At 47.1% G+C, this 23,369-nt stretch overlaps 1 protein-coding gene and 1 long non-coding RNA gene across 2 annotated transcripts in view; both read left to right on the forward strand.

Annotated features, from left to right (window-relative positions):
• Positions 1-274: 274 nt before the first annotated feature.
• On the forward strand, positions 275-8,055 carry LOC108963543 (uncharacterized). The gene is made up of 3 exons (XR_001992251.3): positions 275-412; positions 6,244-6,411; positions 7,064-8,055. It is a non-coding gene; the product is annotated as an uncharacterized LOC108963543 (long non-coding RNA).
• Positions 8,056-8,158: 103 nt separating this feature from the next.
• Positions 8,159-23,369, forward strand: part of ZBTB40 (zinc finger and BTB domain containing 40) — a 31,163-nt gene continuing 15,952 nt past the window's right edge. Inside the window, 8 exon segments of the mRNA XM_050982729.1 lie at positions 8,159-8,179; positions 8,509-8,561; positions 9,063-9,557; positions 9,559-9,779; positions 10,377-10,510; positions 11,114-11,198; positions 15,468-15,563; positions 15,566-15,609. Of these exon segments, the coding sequence (XP_050838686.1) occupies positions 8,159-8,179; positions 8,509-8,561; positions 9,063-9,557; positions 9,559-9,779; positions 10,377-10,510; positions 11,114-11,198; positions 15,468-15,563; positions 15,566-15,609 (1,149 nt within the window).

The raw sequence follows: 23,369 nt of genomic DNA on the forward strand, positions 1-23,369 counted from the left end.
GTTTCCACAAATCACGTACACCAGGGGTGAAAACCCGTATATTTTATGCAGTAACATTCACACGAACCTGCCTATCTAACACATACTCTCCGCCTACCTAATGCATATTTAATTTCGGTGATGTGACCTTGAGCAATGCTAGAAACACAGAGTTTATTCTTCATTAAGCAACTTCTATTGTAGAAGCTATCTGACTACATCAGTTACGTTTACAAAAGATGAGAAAATTCGCCAGTCGACAAAAAATTCGACTGGAAGACAGCAGGGCGGAGGCGGCGAGAGGTGCTGCCGCTGTCCCAAGATGGCGGCGCCGTGAGGGGGAGCGGGCTGGACAGGGAGGGCTATTGTTGAAGCTTTATTGTTCCCGCTGCAGCCGCCGCCCGCCGTGTCCGCCGCGCCGTGCCCAGTAAAGGTAAAACCATGGCGGAGTCGGCCGGGCCCGCTCGGCACCGGGGGGTCGGGGCGGCTCGGCTCCCCCCTGATGCCGCCGGCTCTCCCGGCTCCAGCCACCCCTCGCTACCCCGCCTCGGTGCCAGACCCGCGGAGAGGATGGGGCGCTTTGCCTCGTGCCGGGGAGCCGGGGGACGGGACGGGCGGGTGCCTCTCCCACCCGCAGAGAGGGACCAGACCCTAGGAAGCCTCTCAGGCGGATGAGGAGGTTGAGGGGGGCCGAAGGGTGCCTCTGTCTTCAACCTGGCCGGGTGCGGGGACTCTCACACCCCACCCACGTTAAATCGAAGTCAGCCTTGTAGGAGCTCCTCGAGTGCCCAAAAAACGCAGTCCTTCTCATTTTAAACACTCCCCATGTCCCGTCTGCCATTGTTGCCTTGTGGCACGGGCCTTTCCTTTTGAAACCTACACATAAAAGATGTTTCCTCTGAAATTTTGTCTCTACCAGTGAGCCAAAGCCTGTCTGCTGGGTTCCATTACCCTCCAAAGGTGTTATATTACCTGTGCATTAGGGTTGTGCCCCTGCTTAGGCAGGTGTGATCCTCCAGGAAGTTTTTTAAAGGTATGCATGGAAGGGGTTTATCTTGTCCTTTGCTCACAGCAGATTCCTCTCCTTGCTTTGGACCACTAATCACATCTGTTCCTTGAGATGATCCATCAAGACTGATCCATCAAGAGACGAATGAACAGGTTTTTTTCACTACACCAAAAAAATGAGGAGTCTCATTTGGCTTCCTCTGATCTCCAGCTCAATTGAGCTGCTGCAGGGGAGCAGGGAGAAGAGAGCCTCAGGGCTGTCCCCGTCCCATCCCAAGGCCAGGTGCAATGTATTACAGAGAGGTGCTGTGGAGGGTCCTGACCAGAACCCACCTCCTCCCTGCAGAGGGAGAAGCTGTAGTGAGGTGAGGCTTGGGGGCAGTTTACTGTGCTGGTCAGGAAGGCTGACTAACCTGATTTATGGGCCAGACATAGCATAAGGCAGAATGGCTCTGGTTAAGATATGCCAAGTGTCTTGTGCTGGAGGAGGAATTTGGGTTTACACCCTGGTTCAAAGACAGGATGGTGCAGGAACAACCTGTTGGAGTATGGACCAGAACAGAGAGGTCCTTTCCCAGTCCCCGTGCCCTACTTATTTACTCTTGTTTTCTCTCTTTCCACTATATTGTAACTGCCTGGACATACCACTTAAATAAGGTTCCCAAAGTGTCCCTGTTGTCCCTCAAAAATCAGCTCAGCAGTTATAAAATTATTCCAGGAGATGGAGGAGGCATGTTGGCTTTGTGGCTTTCACAATGCTACATCTTCCTCTGCTGTTTTGGAGCAACTGCGCTTATGTTTGAAGAGTTGTTGAAGGTCCTTTTCTTACTGGAGTTTTGGGGCTGAGGAGGTGCCTCTCTGACAGCCTGATGCAGGAGGTGATAGTGGTGGAAGTCCAGGTATCTTTATAGACTCAACTCCCAGTAATTCTGTATACTTACTAAGAAGTCTGAGGGAATCAGACCCATTTTGGGGTAACCATGCCTGAGAAGTATAATTAATAAGGTCTTTGCATCAAGGCACCTTAGGAGTGTGTAGAGCCATGTCTGGCCTTGGCTGTGGGAACAAATGGCTCCTGTACTTCTACTGATGCAAAATGGGTCACAAAAACTGGTCAGTAGTGTAATTTTGCTTTTCTTAATAAGTCACTAAGCAATTGCAAGACACCATCATCTGTGATGTAAACCTACCTTACAAAAAGCAGTTCAGATGCCCAGCTTTTGTTTTTTGAGGATGTTAAGGGAACCTGCAAAATATAATTAGCACTTTTGGTGTTCTTGGGCACGGTGATCCATGGCTGAGCAGTGACTGGAGCAAATTGGCTGTTTCTTTTCGTTTGTGCAGGTTTCCTACTGCACGATTTTGCTTGCTTTTTGGGGCAGCTCTTGGTTTGAAGAAAACTTGCCTTTAAGAGTTGTAGCAAGGCTGTTTGTTTTTTGATGTATTGTATTTCTATTCAGAGCATCAGTGCGGACAGCCAAAATGTGTGGGGTTTGAGTGGCATATTCTGCTGCCTTTAGAGACTGTGGAGTGCTGAATTTAGTCAAAGTGTTGCCTATTTTCCTCTGTTACTAGTCTGCACTGATGCTCTGAACTGCAACAAAATAGATTGAAAAACAAATTGGTGTGCCCTGGTTCCTTGTGCTGGATTTCACATTATCCTCTGGGTGAGCTGCCTGCTCTGCCCCTTTGGAGCACCCCAGAGACAAGTAATGACCCCTCAGCCTCTTTCAGCACTTCAAAGGCTGAATTACTTTTTGTGGGAGAGGTAAGAAAACTGAATTGCAGTCCTTGATTTTCTGGCTTTCCAATAACCCTCAGTGTAAGATCATCATCTTGGTAACAAGAAAACAGGAAACTGGTAAACAAGCGCAGAAAGTATTCAGATTGTGATTTAAGGTTGTCACTGCTCTTAACTCCCCAGAGCTAAAAACAGAACGTTGCCCCCTCACTCAGAGGCCACTGTCATGCCCAAGGGACTGCAGGGCTAAGCAACACAAGAGATGTATCCCAGGTTTCTATCCTACTTGGTTCACTGAGTTCTATGAGGATTGTGAAATGAGCCTTTGATTGAGTGCAAATGGGCTGGGATGTGGTGAGCTCTTCTCACGGGGCAGGGAGCCTTCCTGGGCTGGCAACCACTCTCCTGCAATGACCACTTTGGATTTTAGCTTCCCAAGCAGAGAGCTGAGTGGGGGGAACAGGAGGATTGTGGGAGTGCTCCTGTGAGCCCCTCTGATCAGCTCCAACAGAAGTGGCATTAACTGGGGACAGAAAGGTTCGATACTTCCATTTTGCTTATCTCTTTCTGTCCACTTTTTTTTCTTAGTTTTAGCTTTTTAGATCTTGCATACGACTCCCTGTCTTCTAGTTTTGCACTGGCTGTGCAAGATGATTTTATACACCTTCATTATCCATGTGAGCACTGCAGGTTCCCTGTCTCTGCATGGCTGCAGCAGAGCAGTAGGCTGTGGGTCTGTGCCACACAGAACTAGTATGCTTGGATAGCTTCATCATTTGGCAGTGAGACAATAGTTGTTGGGTTTTTAATTTATTTTTTTTTAAATAAAGCTACAAAAAACCTGCTCCATATGAATCTCTGGTGAGAATTTCAGGCATGGAATACATCCTCAAGCTAGCCACTGAGATGGATACAGGAAGAGCTTTTGTTATGTTACTAATGACAGCAGCTGTGTTGACCACACCTTGTTAAAGTCCTTAATTATATATCAAGGGATATACAGAATCTTTTTGCTTAAACTTTAGAGGCTTTACAATTCTTTCTGTGCCTTGTGATGGATGTTCTGAAGGTGTGGGTAAAGTGGCAGCAGAAGCTGTGAGGGAGGGATGGTCTCATCCTTGCACCTTTGGAGCACCTGTCTCTGTAGAGTCTGATTGCTAAAGTGCTTGGTCCTAAATTTCAATTGTCTTTTGATGAACCTGGTGATGTGCATAGCTTTTGAGTCTGTTGGATCTAGATGCAAGTAATTATATGAATAATGAAGAGAAGTGATTTAATTTGGGCACACTTTTCACTTCTGTGGATAGAATTGGGTATCGCCTTTCCTCCTTCGTTCTTCCTTCAACTTCCCCCAAGAAAGAAAGGTTGTTGCTATCAAGAGATCTTTTTCCTGTTCTAATGTAGTTTAAAGAAAACAACATGATAGCCTCAAACTGTGGAGATATGGGAGGACAGAAATAAGTAGGAAAAAGGCATAAAGAGCTGAAACTGAACAGTGGAGGGTGGTGTTTTCTGCAGCCATGTTTTGGACCTCCGATACTTCTGCGGTTCAGAAGAAAAAGGGTCATCTTTGCTGAAGTAGGTGTTCTGAGAGCAGTCACAGATGACAATTGTTGCTTAAGGGCGACAGGAGGATATTTATCAACGTGTTGTCAAGTAGAGCCTTAGAAATTGTAGGCACTGTTGAAAATTTGGCTTAAATGGATTGATCTCAAAATTTCATTGGAAGTCAGTGGAAGGAAAACTCCTAAGCCACCTTGGTGCTTCCCCTGGAAAGCTGACAGGAATGAGGCTTAAGATGTTCCCTCAAAGGATTAATTTTGCAAGGCCTGTTGTGCAGCTCGGTTGGGCAAATGCCCTGTCTCCTTTGTCCCCTTTCTGACTCCAGTGAGTGGTACTTTGGAAGAGGGCAGTTCTCATGTGGCTAATGTGTGAGGCAGCAGTCTGCTTAAGCCATGTTTTACTTCAAGTTTGAAGTCCCCAGTGGGGCTGACTCCCAAGAGGAGTCAAAGAAGCAACTTTAAGCCAAAGAAGTGACAATTGGCTTTTTCCTACCAGTGGTGTTGGCAGAGGAAGACAGTGCAGGCTCTGTCAGCACTCATCACTGCTGTAGTATCAGTTACCTGCTCTCAGGGAGAGATTCTCAGTTCTGCCCAGTTCCCCAGCCAAATCTCCTGAAAGTCTTCTAGAGGATGGCTGGGAGACATAGTCACGCAAACTCGGGTGAGAAACAAGATATGTTTTAACTGTGTGATGGTGGAGGGTACTCCACTTAAAAAACAGTTATCATGACTGGGCTCCTTACTGGAAGAGAAACATTAGTCAAACCCAAGTTTCTGAGCCTGGAAATCTGTGAGGAAGTAACGGATGAGCAATCAGATTGCTGATGGTGGTCCCCTCTGGCACTTGGGTCCTCTGAATAGGGTGCAAATGCCTTGGGGCTGGTCTTGGCCAACACCCCTTGTTATAAATGCCTGTTCTCTTTGATGGTATTGGATGGTTTGGGTCCCTATAAATAAAGAAATAAAATGTATTTAAACAAATATGTCTGTGCTAATTACTCAGGACACATTTTCCAGTGCTCTGAGTTGTTGTAATAAAGAAGGGGACATGCTGGTAGGCTGATTAGAGCTTCTCTGTTTTGAGCTCTCATGAGCAAAGATATCTTCTATATTCCTGCCAGGAATAGAGGGAGCAGATGGTGCTGCTGCTTCCTCCAGCTTGCCACAGTGCAAGCAATAAGTTTCATGCAGGAGGCTGTTCATGGCAAAGTGAGCAGACGTCTCTTCCAGGACATCGATTTCTCCTGCTTATCATTTTGTAGGAAGAGCTGTAGCTATTATTATTTAACCAGCAGACTCAACTTCAACTCAGCTGAAGGACGTCCAGTTGAAGTCCTCTGGGGAAGGAGTGGGTGGACTAAAACTGCTATTACATGGAGTCTGGCAAAAGAATCAGGTTTTTCTCTTCTCCCATGACCAGCAGCAACTCTGCTGATGGCAGCTTGGTTCCCTGTGTTTTAAAATTATGTGGGAGGAGACCAGAGCCTGCATGTTGGAACGACTGGAAGTACAGGTGGTTGGCCTGTACATGGGGGAGGGGGTGGATCTGGTACTTGGAAAGATGAGCTGCAGATCAGCCAGCCTTTGGTAAGTGATGTGCCTGAAGAAGTTCTGGCTTGGGGGTGGGGGCAGGAGTGTGGCCTATCAGCCCCCCCAGTTTTTTCTGCCTTACAGAGAAGGACTCACCAGCCTTGTGCTCTTGCTTCAGAAGTACTGAGAAGCGTAACACCTCTGCATTGAGGTGATGTCAAAACCATCTGTGATCTTCTCCTGGTGCTTGAAAAACAAGTTTCATAGCACTTCATCTTTAAAGCCTGAGGGAGTTCTTGGCTGCACAGGAGAGCTCCCCTGCATTTCTGGTATCTACCAACATTGGTGTTCAGCCTTCTGTGGCTCTGGGATGAGGTGATGTCTCTACTCTCTTCTATTTTTCTATTCTCTGTCTTCCCACAGCCACCGTAGGCAGCACCATGCAGAAGAACAGCTGGGGTCCTGCCTGCCTGTGGACAGGAAGTCCTGTTTCCCACAAAAGCTGAGCTCCAGAGGAGTTGGTGCCCTCAAGAAGTGAGATGTCAGCTCAGCCTACACCCATCGTCTGCTTATGATGTGATTTGGTACAAGGTGGGAGTTGCTCTGAGCCTGATTTCATGTGAGGCAGAGCTTTGAGATTGGTATATGTACATTGGCTGTTAAAGCTCATACCCTGGTGATAGGCTATACTAGTCCTGTTATCTACAAGAAAGGAGGAAGCTGAATGCAAAGATGTTAAATGTTGAAGGTCATGTAATTCATGTCCATCCAAGTGCTCTTTCTCTAATGCTCATACTGTTCCTTTTTGCCTAACATGCCTCTGTTAGGCATCCTAGTGTGTGGACAGGGCAGGAATATCTTTATCTTGTCTATCTTAGATAAAAACTCCAGATGACCCAATGATAAAAATACTGTTAGCAGATGTTCTCTCTGTTCTCCCTCCTGCAATGAGGTGGGGAGGCATGGAGGTTAAAGAGGGACTCTGGTAGGTGGGATTAGGATTATGGACTTCTCCCAGAAATTATATTTTAGGGGAAAAGACTCATAAATCAATGAGATGAGACCATGGTGTGCTGAGAAGGGGATGCTGAAGGCCCTGGGCTGCAAGCAGAGCCCTGTCTCTAATGTTCACATGGCCTTGCTCATCTTACCAGTGATTTGGGGGAGAAAATGAACTGGTCCCAAATCACTTTGTGCTTTGCAGGTTCAAACTAACATCTCAGATTCTCCTCTATGTTGGTAGGTGGTCTGAACAGGTCTTCATGCCCTACTTCCTGTTGCGACATGCGTCCGACAGCCGGTGATCTCTCTGACCCGGCTGGCAGCGCAGTGGCTGGAGATGGGCCGCAACACGTGGTGGAGAATGTGGGCACCCATCGTGGGGCATTGAAGAGTGCCAACCCCCCAGCAAATGTGAGGTATTGAGGACATCTCAGAGAGACTAACAGTGTGAGGCCCTAGAACACTGTGGGCTTTGGTACTCAGGAGTGAGGTTTTGCGAGGATCAGCAGAGAAGAGTGGGGATGTAAGCTTTCAATTTTAAGTCTTGCTTTCATTTAAAAGCTGCCAAAGAAGACCCTAAAACAATTACATCAACACTTTAAGATCAAAATAATCAACCCCCACTCCCCTCTAGAATTTTTCTTAAATTTAATTGATTTCTTTTGAGATGCATTCATTGTGTTGTTGTTTTGTTATGTTGTCAGGATGCTAAGAGATTATTTTTCATTTCAATAAAGTAATAATTTAAATTTTCATTTTGATTGTGCAATATTTAACAGACTTCCTTTCCCTGTTTTCGCATTCTGCCCCCCCATGTCCCTGAACCCACTGACCCTGAGAACAGAATGGGAGATGGAATCTCCCATCTTCCCTCCTTCTCTGTCCCCTACCCAGGACAGCACTGGCCATGCTGCCCTGGATTGTACCCTAACCACTTTCTGTAAGCCGTCAACCCCACCCCCACTTTCCTATTGGCAGTTCTTGATTTTTGTTATAATTCATGTTGCAGACATTGCCGTTATTTCCGGTTTATTTACGTGGGTGACCCTTGGAGTTAGGCCAGTTGACCCGTTTGTTTATTTATTTAACTTTGCAGCATGAACCCTGTTTAGTTGTAAACTTTATTTACAGCATTCTACGTATTTTTGTTCTCAAGTTTAGTTACATTGATTGTAAAGTGTATTAAGTAGAGTGAAAATAAGACTGTTATACTTTTTATTTTAAATGAAAGAACAGGGGGGGAGTTGGGCAACTTTGTCCTGGAGGGGATGGGATAGGGACTGGCCACGCAGCCACATCCCAACATCAGGCCTCAAGAGAGAAGAAGCCACAACTGATGACATCCAAGCAGCTTATGGTGAGGAACAAAGGACTCTGGGACCAGGTGGGAGGGGCCATGCAGATCAACAGCCTGTGATTGGCCAGAAGGCTTCTAGAACATTCTGAGAGACTGCATTTTATGAGAGACTCTATATATGCATGTTGGCCCCACTTCAGGGTCTTCTGAAGCAGCCTCTTTAAGTTTTGGTTTGCACCCTTGTTTACGGCCTTTTATTTGTTTAATAAATATCTTCAGTTTTGGCACTTCAGCTGTACCTGTCCCTTCCTTGTTGCTGTGCCACTTGACCACATCATTGAGCTCCCAAGACCAGAGGGTTTCCCCATGCTTCCCCATGCGCCCCGCAGATCCCTCAGGGTGCTGTTGCCGACTCGTCTCCGGCTGCTCCACTGCTAGCCAGGTCAGAGAACACTGGCGGTCGAACACGTGCCGCAGCAGCTTCCCCACCTGCCCTTTCAGAAACCAGCTGCTGAATTCAGCATCAGCTCCAGCCCGTGGATGCAGGCACAGCCTGGCACTGCAGTGCCTGATCTGATGCGTCCTCATACCTCCACGAGATATATGGCACATCAGGGAGGCTCTACTCCTTTTTTACAGCTCCTGAGACTCAGTACTCAGTCCATATCTGCTCATTTAGGATTGAACACTATCTAGACTCTTCAGGTGTCAGAATAAGTTGCTGAATTTGAGGAGTGTGAGTTCAGAATGAGGATCCTGCTGTGACCAAAGAATTGAAGCATCGTAAACTACTAAAACGTGGAAACTGAAAAGTCATTTTCTTACTCTTTCTTTCTGTGTTGTAGAGAGAAATGCTACCAGGATCCATTTCCTTTTCATTATTTGGGCTTTGTAAAAGCAGTGTGGAGACCAAGGCAAGAGGAGGCCAGTAGAAGTTTCCCAGTTATGGCTGGCAGTTGCTGCCCCAGTTGTACACTCTCTGCAAGGAGCAGCCCTTCTGTGACTGCACCATCTTCATTGGGAATGTGCATTTTAGAGTGCACAAGGTGGTTTTGGCTCCTGCCAGTCTGCTGTTTAAATCCGTGTTGGACAGCACAGACACCATCTCCAATTGATGCTTCTGTGGTAACACCTGTGGTATGGTAACACCACTCTTACTTGAGATTATGGACAATGACAAACTCCCACTGAGGAAACACAATTTCACCAAAGTTATCTCTGTGGCAGATAGTCTGCAGATGTTTGATGTGGCTGTTAGTTGCAAATACCTCCTCAGGGATCACATAAGTTGTTCTGTTCAGGATCAGGTAGTAAAAGGAGTCTCCAGCCAGGAAGCAGATTCATCTCGAAACCAAACTGCAGCTAATTACCTGCTCCAGTCTGGAAAACCTGATGAGGAAAGAACATTTATCATCCTCATTCAGAGAGTTTCTCCTTTACCCCATAGAAGCAAAAATAGAAGCAGGTGTTTCTCCTCCTGGCCAGGAACTTACCGTGAATCATACCTGGGTTCATCAGGACACAATGTTGAGTGAGTCCAGGTCCCTCCAGGAGGATTCAGGCTCTGGCCCTGACCAGCCTGTCCATGCTGAGTGGAGTGGCTGTATGGAAGAGGAGCTTGCTGAGCTGCCAGAGGCGGAAGGGCAGTCAAGGGATTTAGGTGAGATGTCATGTGTCTGGTCACACCATTGCCTCTTATTTGCAACATGTTGGCTCACATTTGCCTGTTTTGGGGTACTTTTACTCTCTGTTATATCTTTTTAGTTTGTCCCGGGTTGGGAGCAACAGCAACGTATCCTCCCATTCTGCAGAGATTTTCTTCCTTTGGCTTTTGTAGTTGCTTCATGCTAATTGCTTTGCCAGAGCTGTAGTGAGCAAAACTTTTATTGGCCAGGCATGTGATTGCCATGCAGTGGGATCTGTGTTACTGCAGGACATAGGGCTGATTAGACAATCTGTCTAACAGCAAGTGAACAGATTTGCTTGCTAATGCTACCTTATCTTTTAAACTCCTATTCAGGATGGGAGGAAAACAGAGGCTGTACTGGGTTTAAAATAAATGTTCCATTTATAACTGGTGTTAAATAAACTGTTGGTTTTCCCTCCAGGCTGTGTGATGTCTTCAGAAGGGATTTATAAGTCACAGTTTTCCTTTTATAGCCAATGTGCTGGTTACAAACTGATGCCTTTCAATCACATCATGCTTTCTGTGAATCCATTCAATTAGCAAATAACTAATCTTGTTTCTCTTGCACAGCAGCAGAGAGCAAAAGCTATACAATTAATTTCTTTGTTTGATCTGAAAATGTTTTCTCTGAGGCTCTTTCTGATGCCCAGGCTGTGCTGAAAAGACTCAAAGAGTGCAGAAAAATTGATGCCTCTCAAAAGGAGGTAGGTGTGTTTACTTCCATAAATCATGCAAGTTTTTTCTTCACCCTTCGAGGGGCTGTAATATTTTGTGCCTTGTTTAGGAAATTGTTTCATGGGAAACTGCTGCCTGATTGTTTGAAGGGCAACATGTGCTCACCTGAGCAACACCCTAGAGAGAAGCATCTGTAAATGCAAGTTGCTCAGGCATTCAGGTAAAGAAAAATGTCCTGCCCTGAAGACATCCTTGTGTTGTAGGAGAACTCCAGCACAGATTTCTCTTCTCCTGTTTTTGGCATTTTGCTTCAGGAATTGTATGAACTTGTAAATGGCTGACATATGAGATCCTAAAATAGATTTTCTGAGCCCTCAGCACTGTCTTGCTGTGAAGCATCTGCTGCTTTCTGTATGGCAGAGCTGGTGAGGGAGGAGTGGGACAGAGTGTGACAGGGGGAGCTGGGTGCTGCCCCGTGGAGCTTCTGCCTGTGTGCTGCATTAAGAGCAGTCAGAGTTCGTAAACGATGCCTCATTCCTGTTGGAGTGGTTAACTGAGTCTGCTGCTGGGTGTACACTGAAGGGTTCTCTGGGCTCTGAGCTGTGGTAGCCAGATGCCACCCATTGTCCCAGCTTGAGGGCAACACAGAAGCAGAATGGGATGTCTGTACTGGTGTGACAGTGGAGCAGGAGGACACAGAGCTTGTGAATGATTGTGGTAAGTCTAGGTGGGCACTCGTGCTGGCTGCACACTGCTGTGCAGTGGCAGGGTCTGCAGAAAAGCTGTAGCCAGTATAGAGCAAGGATGGGACTGTGCTTACTGTTCTCAGCCCAGCCTTTTCTGGTAGAGCATTTTTTATACCAAGCTGCATGAACTGTCCTGCATGCCTTTCTGAAGGGGATAAAGTATTACTGTTTCACTTCTGGCTCTTCCCTGGCTCCACGGTTATTATTTGGAGCAGCGCTGTTCCGTAGGCTGGGCGTTGCCATGCTCACTAGGTTCCCATGTAGTTGCTGGCTGGAAGCTGGATTCAAGTCCTCCAGTAGCAGTCTGATCACAGGACATGATATGTTTTTACCATTGTGGCATTCTACTTATAAAAGCTCAAGACCACATCTTTATTAGAAAAAAAACCAAACTTGTGACAGCAGGGAGGAGAATTCCCTTGAGTTGGGGAGTGCAGGATTATTTTCTGCTGAGCCCTTAAATGTTCACGAAGGGAAGTTCGTGTTCCCTAAGCAGCTGGTTCTCCTGATGTTGTGGAATATAACATATTAGGGGCTTTAGGAGAGAGGTGTGGGTCCTAATCCATATTTGCAGTAGCAAGCACAAGCCCAGCTGGGCAGACAAGCACCTCTGAGTGCCTTGCTTAGAGAAGGATTACATTTTTGTATGTTTGTTTTTCACCATGATCAGATAAGTGCATCAGGTGTAGGGTTTTACCTGTTATGTACTTTTACAAATGGAGCCGAGCTGGGGTGGGTGCTGTGCAGTGTGGATCGGTGCTGCCAGAAGAGATTTGGCAGCTCCATGCCCCATGCCAGCTGGCCCTGTCCCTGTTCCTGCCTCCCCTTACTGCTGGTGGCAGGGCAGAGCTGTGCTGGCAGAGTGCCCAGGCAGGTGTGCTGCAGCTTCTGAACTGCTCAACAGCCCCGTTTGCTATTGCTTTGCCGTCGCTGCCGTTTCGTGTTCCTTCACCACTTCAGACCCATTAGGGAAGGTTTACAGATCCATTCCTGGCCTTTTTGTGCTCCCAAATGAGTTGTTACAGCAGGAGCCAAGGGAGAGGTGGTGGAGCTCAGAGCCAGTTTGGGTGTCTGACCGCAGAGTGGTAGCTGGACAATTTTTCTGCAGCTATAAGTAAGTGCTGAATAAATGAGAAATGGATTTTCTTTAAGGCTTCCTGAGAAATCACTTTTCAACTGTGATAAGTGTGAAGTGTCAGCCCCAGGGCAGTGGGAGAACAGGCTGCAGCCTGTTATAATCAAGGGCTCAGCCAGACCTGTCCCTCTCTGAGCTCCCCTCTGGGACCAGCAGGACCTGTGGACCTTAGCACTGAGTCTGTTTCCAGCACACAGAGCAGCTTTTCCCCACAAGAGCCTGGTGTTTCCTTTGGGGGGAACCACAGCAGTGTATTTTTAAAGTCATGCTTGAAGTGCAAGTTCAGCTCCAAAGAGCCAAACTGGGATGTGTAACTCTGGCTGAGGTTGTGCCAGTGGTAGATGTCAATGGATTTTTCTTCTCATTTTTCCCCCCTCCCTTTCTTTGTATTCTTTTGCTAGTCATTTGTTTGAAGTCTCGAGTGCCTTGGGGCAAGTAAAAGTGTGTCCAGAAGCTGGTGAGACCCTGTTTCTGTGTAGAAGGCATTCTTGCTGTGTGTGCTTGCCCTCCTGCAGGGGACATCTCCCATTCCGCGGGACTATTCTCTTGGGAGCCTTTTGCAAGCAGCTGATCTCTCTAGGAAAGCACAAGTTATTTTGGGCAGTAAAGCCTGGGCAGCACAGAAGTTTAGGGGAGTTTTGTCAGCCTGCCTATTGGCACCAAGGCTGTCCTGATGTTCAGGCTCCTGTGGTTTTAGTGGAATTTGGGCTTGGATGACTCTCTATTTATTTTCCTTTGCTGGTGAACTCATCCCTGCATGGTATCTTGTTCTGTGCAGCACTCTGGTCTGCTCCCCTCTACTGTTCCTGCCTATTTTCTCCTACCTCCAGTGGAGACTCATTTGGTTGTGAGGTTTTTCCCCAACAAAGTTTGTGGTGTAGGGCTGGCTTTTGTGAGAACTATTGCTTCTCTCTGAGTTTGATATTCTGTTCTGCTCCCCAGACTGAAAAATGCAGATGAATTGCTTTTCAGTTTAGAGAGGTGTGATTTTTGGGGTTGTTTCCGTTTTATAGTTTCTCTGTATATTTCGCATAAACTATTCCTATCTAATTTGGTTTTGGCTTGGATGAAGCCTGCTTGGAAATGAGAACAAGACTGAAATTGCAGTAATTTAGGGAAGCGTAGAAGAGCTTTGCTGATGTCAAGTCTTATCTTCTTGTGCTCTCTTAGAGAAACTCAATTCAAATTATTGCACAGCTCATTTATTCCCTCTACTACCAGGTTTAGATGAAAAGGGGGAGCATTGACTCTCCCAGGTAGAAAAAATATCACTGTGTTTGTGGATCATTTCCATTGCCTGTGGGCCTGTCCAGTCATTGTCGCCCTTCATTTGCAGCTGCAGGGATTTCTGGATGAGACAGAAGAAAGAAGTTTCCTGTTACCTTCTGCATCCTGATTAGGAGAGAGAGCTTGTGAGGATTTGGTGGTTTTTTTTCATGGTGGCAGAGCTAGAGAACGTTTTTTTCCTCTGTTCTGGTGTATTTTTTGTAGAAGTTTGGGCTGAGCTTTTGTTCTTGTTGTGTGGATCAAGCAGTGTTTTCCACAGAGCCTTCCTGGGGTCTCCCTCATGAGTCATGTACAGATGCAGGCTTGAAAAAAAAATCCCTTTAGATTTCTGAAGGAAAAACATGAAGATAGTTTTTCTCTGATTATTGTATGCACAATACAATAGTTGATTGATGGTTGATTGACTTAATGGTGGGGTCACAGCCAGGGGGCTTCTCTGAGGGTGAGGTGTGTGGAGCCAGTCCTGAGGTTGTCCGTGCTACTGACCCTGTGAGAAGCAGCAGCTATGGAACAGTGCTGCTCAGCTTCCAAAGACTGGATAACCATGGAGCCATAGAAGAAGCAGCAGTGAAACAGTCCCTAACCCTGCAGATTTCCAATTGCTTTTTTATATTTTCATCACCTTCTGTACATCAAAACACAAAGCAGTGTACATTTACAGAGGACTGATTATGGCTGTGGAAGTTTCCCCACAGTGCCTGATCTCTTGCTGTGTACCTGAGTGTCCCTCAGATCTGAAGGGAGTCAGCTTTTTCTGCCACCCTGAGCTGGTGCTTCCCAATCTGTCAGTTGCAGATCCCTACCCACCACCCTCTGGATGCTTGCATTCACTCTAAAGCTGATGCTTGAAGGAGATCACACAGAAATAGTCAATAAAGTAGCTTTTTGCTGGGATGTGCTCTCATGGTGGGAGCAGGAGCATGGATAAGGCATGAAAAGCTGTAACCATGCTCACCTGCCTGCAGAGAAGAGTTAATTGCCAGCTGGGCTAATGACTGTGCTGCATGCCTTCCCTCTTTCCTCACATCCCTCTTTAGTCTCAGTTATGGGCCACTGCACATTGCTCAGGAAGGGTGTACATTATTTGTGCATGTGGTTGAGAATGAAGTTGCTTTTCATCCATATTAGTGCAAACATGGATTTGGCAGGATCTGAACACCTTTAAGGTGGTGAGAGTGAAGCTACTTTGTGTTTTACATGCTCATTTTGATCTGGATGGTGCCAGGCACGCAAACCTTCAGAACAAACATGATCTGGTTATCAAGTCTCATTACAAATTAATATTTGCATTTAAAAAATACCTTGACGTTTGTTCTTCACACCTAAGCAGATAGGAAATTGGGAAAGTGAGCAGGTAAAATGACAGAGAAACCCTGTATCTGGATGTGGGAGGTTTATCATGTGCTGGCCAAGATCCTGGAGCATTTCTGCCTGTAGCAGGAGACGTAGCTGTGCAGGACTCTCCCCACTGCTGCCTAGAGGGCTGGATAAATGGCTGGCAGCCAGTGTGAGTATAGCTGAGGTTTGGGGTTGAAAACAACTTTTTTACTTGAATTTGACACAAAACATTGGCCTTGCAAACCTGGTGTTAACTTCCAGCTTGCTTTATGGCTTTGTGCTCTGTTAGATAAATGAGACATTTTCCTTTCACAGAGTTTAAAGAGAATAGTAAAGTGATTTTCCTCTTCTGCATGTGCTTGGGATGAACTTTGCTATTCACTTAGATCTTTCAGAGAGTCTCCATCACTTCAAGAACCTGTCAGTTTCTTCAGACACACTTATTTCTTCTCTTGTGTTTCTGAATCTTTTTCTCCCCAGAAAGCATAGCCGATGAAGAGACGCTGACCGCTCGTTTGATGTGCTGCAGGGAGGAGCTGATCCGGAGCGTGACACAGCTGAGCTCTGTCATAGAATTTTGGAGGCAGTAGAAGAGGGATTCCAGACTGCCTCAGAGAAGCAGGTAAAAAAATCTGAAATAGGCAAACTGTGTGGACAGGGTGGGGTGTGTTTGTCTTCAAGGTAGCATCATACACATGGTTACCCAGATGATGGGCAAGCATCACCTGGCACTTACACCTGCCTTCTGCATATCATCGACTGCACGTGTGGTCTCAGGTCCTTCTGTGCTGGACTGTGGGAATAGTGAAAACTGAGCAGTGAGGGCAACCTGGAGACCAGGATCCGTGTCAGACTACCCCTGCAAGGGGAGCCTGGGCCAGAGGAGGTACTTGGTACTCCTTATACCCTGAAAAAGCCTTTTTGGGAACAAGGACAAGGTTCTGTAGGGGAGCTTGAACAGAACCTCTAACCACCTCTCTGCTACCTGCTTGTCAGTTCCTGGTCATCAGCTTCACTTTTAGCTGTCTCCCAGCTTTATGTCATTTTTGCAACTCTTGCCACACAGTTGCCTGTAACATCTCCTAGAACATCTACTAAATAATTTGGTTTTATTTTTTATGTGTTGCAGGCAGCAGTTGGTGGGGAGGACTGTTGCTTTCCTTTTCTGGAAGTGACTGCACTCTGTATGCTGATTTGCAGAAGTCATAAAGGACAAAATGCTGTTTATAACCTGCTTTCCTTTGTCTTTTAGAGGAGTTAGCTGTACCCTGTGCAGCTGGAAATTACAGGGTGCGCTCACATGCTGTGATCAGGATGCAGCTTGACCTCCTGTCCTAGTTTGTCACATCATTGAGTTCCCCTGACACAGGATTATAGTAAGTGGAAAGTTGTGCTCAGGGGCATGAATGATCTCTGCTTTCTGTCTGAGTAAGCCTGACCAGAGCCACAACAGGTGGGCTCATAAGCCCCTCAATTAAGGTCTCATGGTCCCTCACCATGTCCAGCATGGAGAATCCCTGAGAACAGGCACAGCTTGGAATAGGGTACCTAAAAAGGTATTGCCGACAGAGGCATCTGTCCTGTCTTTGTGGGCTGGGGTATGACTGGTGTGACTGAGGTGTGACTGGTGTCTCATGAATTTTTGCCTCTGAAAGCACACAGCTGAGTCTGGAATGGAGATGTTAGAAGAGAGAGAGCAAGGTGTAAGTACAGCAAAGGAGTTGGCATCTGTTGGGGGCATCGTGGCTGTCAGCAGAGACCCATGGGGGGGGCCTGGAGCTGAAGCTTCATTGGCAGTAGGTAGATTAGCATCTTCATATATGCCTGTTCCTGCTGCAGTGCAGCCTTTCTTTTAAAAACTTCACTTTCTCCCTGCTCACTTCTCTTTGTCTTCATACTATTAGATTATTAAAATTCAGCAATTCTTTCTCTCTCTTCACATTGAAAAAACCAAACACAACACACCAATAATAAACCAAAACCATTCTGCCATCATAATTCTGCTTCTTGGGAACAGGATACAGTCTGTAACTGCATCATTATGTACTGCTGAGCTCCTGCTTTGTTTGGTGGAGGAGCAGTGTTTCTTTTCATCCTCACCAGTCACTGTGTGCTCCATTTGCTACAGAGCCCCCAAACCCTGCTCAGAATATGAAATCCTACTCCTCTCTATGGGATCCCTTCATGCTCTTGTTTCAGCCGACAGTTTCCATCAAATGACAGATCTGTTTGGGGAGCACTCCAGGGAGGCTGTGGGCAGAGCTCTGTCCTGCTGCAACACAAGAAAACAAGAGAGAAACTGCCAAGCATAGACTGACCTTGGGGCAGGGGTTATTTGTTTAATTCCACCCCTTTTTCCCCAGACAAGTGGGAAAGTGTTTAATTATTCCAGAAGTTAAACTAATTAAAATAATGGGCATGTATGCGGGTGGGATCCCCGGTGTCTCAGGTGTAGGACTGGGAAAGCAAACATGGAATTAGCAGCCACCTCTGAAGGCTTTGTCTTATCTGGTTCATCCAGTGTTGCACTGGAGCTCTGGACTGGCAGGGATTGGGTCTAGTTCTCCAGAGGTTCATAAAGATGAGGCTTTCCTTTTTCTTCTCACTGTCACTGTGTCATTAGCTACACACTTATTCAGCAAGACAATTAGAGTTGCTCATGGAACAGCCTTTTTTTCATGGCAACTGGGTTCTTTCTGTACCTGGTCTGAGTTGTGCAATGGAGCAAGTTTGATTTTCTTTGCCGGAAAACCAGTACATGATGTTTTGTGAAGCATATTTGTAAATCTCTTTTTTTTCTGGATAACTTTTGAATTTAGCCTTTATCTTTTTTGAGTGCTTAACTTCTGTGGCTTTTTTGGTGTTTTTGTAATTAGGAAGGGGCAGAGGATTTGGAAACACTTAAGGTTATCACTTAAGAGAAATGAAGTGGATACAGAGCAGGTAACTTCTCCTGCATGGTGCACCACGCCGCTTAGTTTGTTTCAGAGTTCAGAGTGATCAGTCCACAATACAGCAAAAGGCTGATGTTTCTACTACCTACTCTGATTTTATGAACCTAGAAAATCAGAGTAGGTAGTAGAAACATCAGCCTTTTCCTTCTGTTTAGGCTCTCTTCTAGAAGGCACCTGGGTATTCTGAGCTATGTGTTTTCTCTCCCTTTTGACTCCAGTGCCTGTAGACCTTGATGCTCAAACCAAGCTGCTTCAGAGCTCAGACAGATATTAGGGATAGTATAAGCAGGTTGTTGGCCGCTGCAGGAATCTTAACTGGTTACACTGGAAATGGAAAAATCCTACTGCAAGCAGAATTGTCTCACCTGATGCTATCAAAACAAGTCTTAAAATATCACTACTGCATCTCCCACTGCCAGGGACATTTCTTCTGCTTGGGAGAAGTGGTAGGTTACTGCAGGAGCTCCCTGAAGGATGCTGCTCTTGTACCTCTTCTTGTGTTTTCTCAGAAGAGGACTTCAGACTAAGGGATCTAGAGGCAGGTTGGTGTGAATTAAAGAGGAAAATACATCAGCAAGTTCACTAGCAGAGTTCGGTCTATAAAAGGACAGATCTTTAGAAATGAGAGAAACTAATTAAGGAGTTCAGGTGCTTGTTAGAGTGCAGGAGGAGTTGTTGGATTAGTTTCTTTTATGTTTAAGGTAGGGGAACTGTCTGAAGTTTGCATCCTGAATGAGAGAGATCTTATATGAGAGGTTATGTACCTGAATGAGTGAATAACTTGAGGAAGAGCTTTAGGATGTTCACGGAAAGGCTGAAATGTCTGACAAGCAAACAAATGTACTGTGGAGCTATGGAGAGGCTTGTGGCACATCAGGCTGCTGGACATCACAGCAGATATTGTCTGACCAAGAAAAAAATAAAGAGAGGAGATGACCTTGCAAATTCATGGTTTAGCTTGGAGCCTGATCTAGGAGAAACACAGAAACACAAATTTCCTGCAGGTGAAGGAAAATCATGACTCAAATGACATCCCTCAACAATCCATTAGGACCAATCTGAAAGCCTTCTGTGATGGCAAGGCAGGATGGGCTGACAAGGGGACAGCAGTGGACGGTGTCTACCTCAGCTTCATCAAGGCTTTTGATATGGTCTCCTGCAACATCCTTGTAGGTATGCTCAGGCAATGTGGGTTAGATAAATGGACCATGAGATGGATCAAGAACTGGCTGAGTGGCAGAGGGTTGTAAACAGTGGAATAGAATCCAGCTGGGGGTCTGTAGTGAGTGCCATTCCCCAGGGATCAGTACTTCTTCAACTTACTTATCAATGCCCTGGATGAAGGGATAGAATGGGCCCTGAGCAGGTTTGGTGATGATACAGAACTGGAGGGAGTGACTGATATACCTGAAGGCTGCCCTGCCATTCAGCAGAACCTTGTTAGGCTGGAGAACTGGGTGGAGAGAAACTGAATGAAGTTCAGTAAGGGCAAGTGTAGGGTCCTGCACCTAGGGAGGGATAATCCCTAGTACCAGAACAGCTTGGGGGCTGAATTACTGCAGAGCATCTCTGCTGAAAAGGCCCTGGGAATCTTGGTGGGTGACAAGGTGTCTATGAGCTGGTAGTGTGTCCTCTCAGCCAGGAGGGCCAGTGGGATCCTGGGGGCATTGGGAAGACTGTGACCAGGAGATCAAGGGAGGTCATCCTGCCCTTCCACTTGTCCATGGTGAGGAGCACCTGGAGTGCTGTGTCTGGTTCTGCCCAAGAAGGACAAGGGGCTACTGGAGAGGGTCCAGCAGAAGCTACAAAGGTGATGAGTGGCCTGCAGCATTTCTCTTTTGAGGAGAGACTATAGGAGCTGGACCTGGATAGTCTGGAGAAGACTGAGAATGGATCATTAATGCATACAAATATCTCAAAGGGAGATGCCAAGAGGATAGTGCCAGACTGTTTAGTGCTGCCCAGTGACAGAACGAGTAGCAATGGCCATAAAATAAAACATAAGAAGCTCCACCACAACATGAGGAAGAACTTCTTTTCATTGAGGGTGGCAGACAACTGGAACTAGCTGCCCAGGGAGGGTGTGGAGTCTCCCTCCCTGGAGACAGTCCAAATCCCCCTGGACGAGTTCCCGTGTCACCTGCTCTGGAGACAATCCAAATCCCCCTGGACGAGTTCCCGTGTCACCTGCTCTGGGTGATCCTGCCATGGCAGGGGGGTCGAACTAAGTGATCTCCAGAGACTGCTTCCAACCATAACTATTCTGTGATTCTGTGAACAGATGGGAAGAACCGACACGTGTGCCATGCAAGTGACAGAAGGCTTCTTATTGTTCTCGAAGCTGAGAGTGGTCCCAACAGTTGATGAGCAGGACCAGACATTTTGGAGAGAAAGGCAGTGATCTGAGCTCTTTGGGACAGGCAGGAGAGCACATATAGGTGAAACCTGTAAGGGGAGAAAAAAAAGGGGGGGAGGAGAAAATGCAGTAAAGGGTACCGTCCTGTTCTGCTGTAAAAGGGGGAGGATTCTTCTGATAGATTTCTTGGACTAAAATAAAGTACAAATGCAACAGTATATCTGAGACCTGTTTATTGATAGAAAAGGTTAAGTGTTCCTATTAAGGGGGATAGGAAAAGGAGCAGAGAGAGGAAAAGAGAGAAGGAGAAAGAAACAGAAGACAGGGACAGCGTTACCACAAGAACCCAGGTGGTCTGTCGGCATCAGTTGAGCAGGCAGAGCGTGTGTGCTGTGAACTGCGTTGAGTCTCCGTAGCTCCTGTGGTGGGCCGGGCACGATTTCCAAAGAATAACAGACCGCGTGTTCCTTCAGTCGGGGAGAACGGGCTGCCGTGCCCACGGGCGCGCCCCTGGAGCAGCCGCGGGATTTTAGGGTCGTGGTGCGGCGGCAGTGGGCGACGGTTGCGGCTGGGTGCAGGCGGCGGCGACAGGCCGGTCACTAGCACTGCCAGGCTAGCGCTACGGCAGGTCGGTGCGGCGGGCAGCGCCCGAAACACAGTGCCAAGCAGACTGGTGCTGCAGTGGCGGCTGCGGGCGCGGCTGGGTGCAGGCTGGCGGCGGCCATGCCTGGGAAGCTTGAGGGCCAGCTGGCTGCAGCAGCGCCTGCTTCACTGGGGAGGCAGCAGAGCACCAGGTCGTCGCAATGACAACCTGGTTTTTCGGGAACGGTGAAGCAGGGAAGCAGACCACAGGGACGAAAAGGCGAGGAGGAGGGAGAAGGGCTGAGCGGACCCTACAGGCAAACCCCACCTCCCTCCAAGGTACCCAAAAAATATGGGTCCTGTTGTGTTGCATTTAGCTGCTTTTGTGTGCTAACGTTCCTCCCACACTCTCAGTTTCTGGGCATTCTTCGCCGGCACCCGGGCAGTTGCCCCACTGGCAAAATGGCGGAGAGTGTGCGTGGATGGGTGTGTCTGTGTCTGTGGGCGGGTGTGTGTGTCTGTGTGGGCGTGTTGGGTGTGTGAGAGTGTGCGGGTGTGTGTGGGTGTGTGTGTGCTCGGGTGTGGGTTTGTGTGGGTGTGAGAGTGTGTGTGCTGGTGTGTGTGGGTGTGTCTGTGTGTATCTGTGTGTGTGCTAGTGTGTGCGTCTGCGGGTGTGTGTAGGTGTGTGTGTCAGTGTGGGTGTCTGTGAGTTTGTGTGTGGGTGTGTGTGCGGCAGATCTGTGTGTGTGAGGGGGTGTGTGTGTCTGTGTGGGTGTGTGTGCGGGTGTGTGGGTCTGTATGGGTGTGTTTGTCGGTGTGTGCGTCTGCGGGTGTTTGTGTGGGTTTGTGTCTAGGTGTGTGTCTGGGTGTGTGTGGCGGGTGCGTGGGTGTTGTGAAAAACATCAATCACTTGTTTTTTAAATTGTTAAATATTTAATAGTAATAAAATAGTTATAAAAATAGTAATACAATTAGAGTAATAAGAATTGAGACAATTTGAATTAAGACAATATGAGACAATAAAAACAAAGAGTTACGGACGTCCGGGTACCTTTTTCTGGGCAGCACAAGCCCGAAAAAGGACACCCGTTAACAAAGGATTAACCCTTAAAAACAACAGCCTCTTGCATATTCATACACTTCATGCATGATGCATAAATTCCATTCAAACACAGGATTCGGCCTGGTCATTGTCAACTTCTTCCTCCTAATCCTAACCGCGCCTTCGAGGCGGGAAGAAGTTCGTTTCTTCTGATAAGGGAGCAATAAATTCTTTTTATGTGAAAGATTTAGGTCAGTCCTGTGGCTGCTATCTCGCTGCAAATCCATTCTTTTAAAAAAAAAGTATCCTACATAGCATAGTTTCTATTTTAACAATTTTTATAACCTAAAACTATATTTAACACACTACTGAAGAGAATTAATACAGCGTTACTTTCTAACACAACACATATAGCATTCATTTCAATATTTGCGAAAAGCCAATCATAAAATACACATTTTTCGCAGTGTGGATGTGTATCTGGGTCTGTGCGTCGGTGTGTGTGTGTGTGTGGCAGGTGTATGTGAGTGTGTCTGAGGCTGTGTCTGTGTGTGTAGGTGTGTGAGTGTGTGTCGGTGTGGGTGTCTGTGTGGGTTTGTGTGTGATTGTGTGGGTGTGTGTGGCGGGTGTGTGGGTGTGGATATGTATCTGGGTCTTTGTGTGTAGGTGTGTGTGTGTGGCAGGTGAGGGTATGTGAGTGGGTGTGTGTGTGTATCTGGGTCTGTGTGTGGATGTGTGTGTGAGTGTGTCTGGGTGTGGGTGTGTGGGTATGCGTGTGGGTGTGTCGGTGTGGGTGTGCGTTTGGCAGTGTGGGTGTGTCTGTTTGTGAGAGTGTATGTGGGTGTGTGTGCCTGTGTGTAGGTGTGAGTGTTTGTCATTGTGGGTGTGTGTCTGTGTGTGTGGTGGGTGTGTGGGTGTGGGGGTGTGTGTGTATCTGTGTGTGCATGTGGCAGGTGTGTGTGGGTGTGCGAGTGTGGGTGGGTGTGGGTGTGTGGGTCTGTGTGTCTGGCGGGTGTGTGGGTGTGGGGGTGTGTGTGTATCTGGGTCTGTGTGTGCACGTGTGTGTGGATGTGTGGGTTTGTGTGTGTGTGTGTAGGTGTGTGGGTGTGCGTTTGGTGGTGTGGGTGTGTGTCTGTGTGTGTGGTGGGTGTGGGGCTGTGTGTGTATCTGGGTCTGTGTGCACGTGTGTGTGGATGTGTGGGTTTGTGTGTGTGTGTAGGTGTGTGGGTGTGCGTTTGGCGGTGTGTGTGTATGTGTGTGAGAGTGTGTGTGGGTGTGTCTGTGTGTGTCGGTAGGTGTGGGTGTGCATGTGCTTGTGTATCATTCAGAGTCCCACTGTGGAGGCTTTCTCTGCCTTGATTGGCTGCCAGGCGAAGCCTTCCTGGGGACAGGGTTGCTAGCACATGTACAGCCCCTTTAAGAACATAACATATGTTGAGGCACAAATA

This window comes from Serinus canaria, chromosome 21 (assembly GCF_022539315.1).
Source record: "Serinus canaria isolate serCan28SL12 chromosome 21, serCan2020, whole genome shotgun sequence".
Classification (NCBI taxonomy): Eukaryota; Metazoa; Chordata; class Aves; order Passeriformes; family Fringillidae; genus Serinus; species Serinus canaria.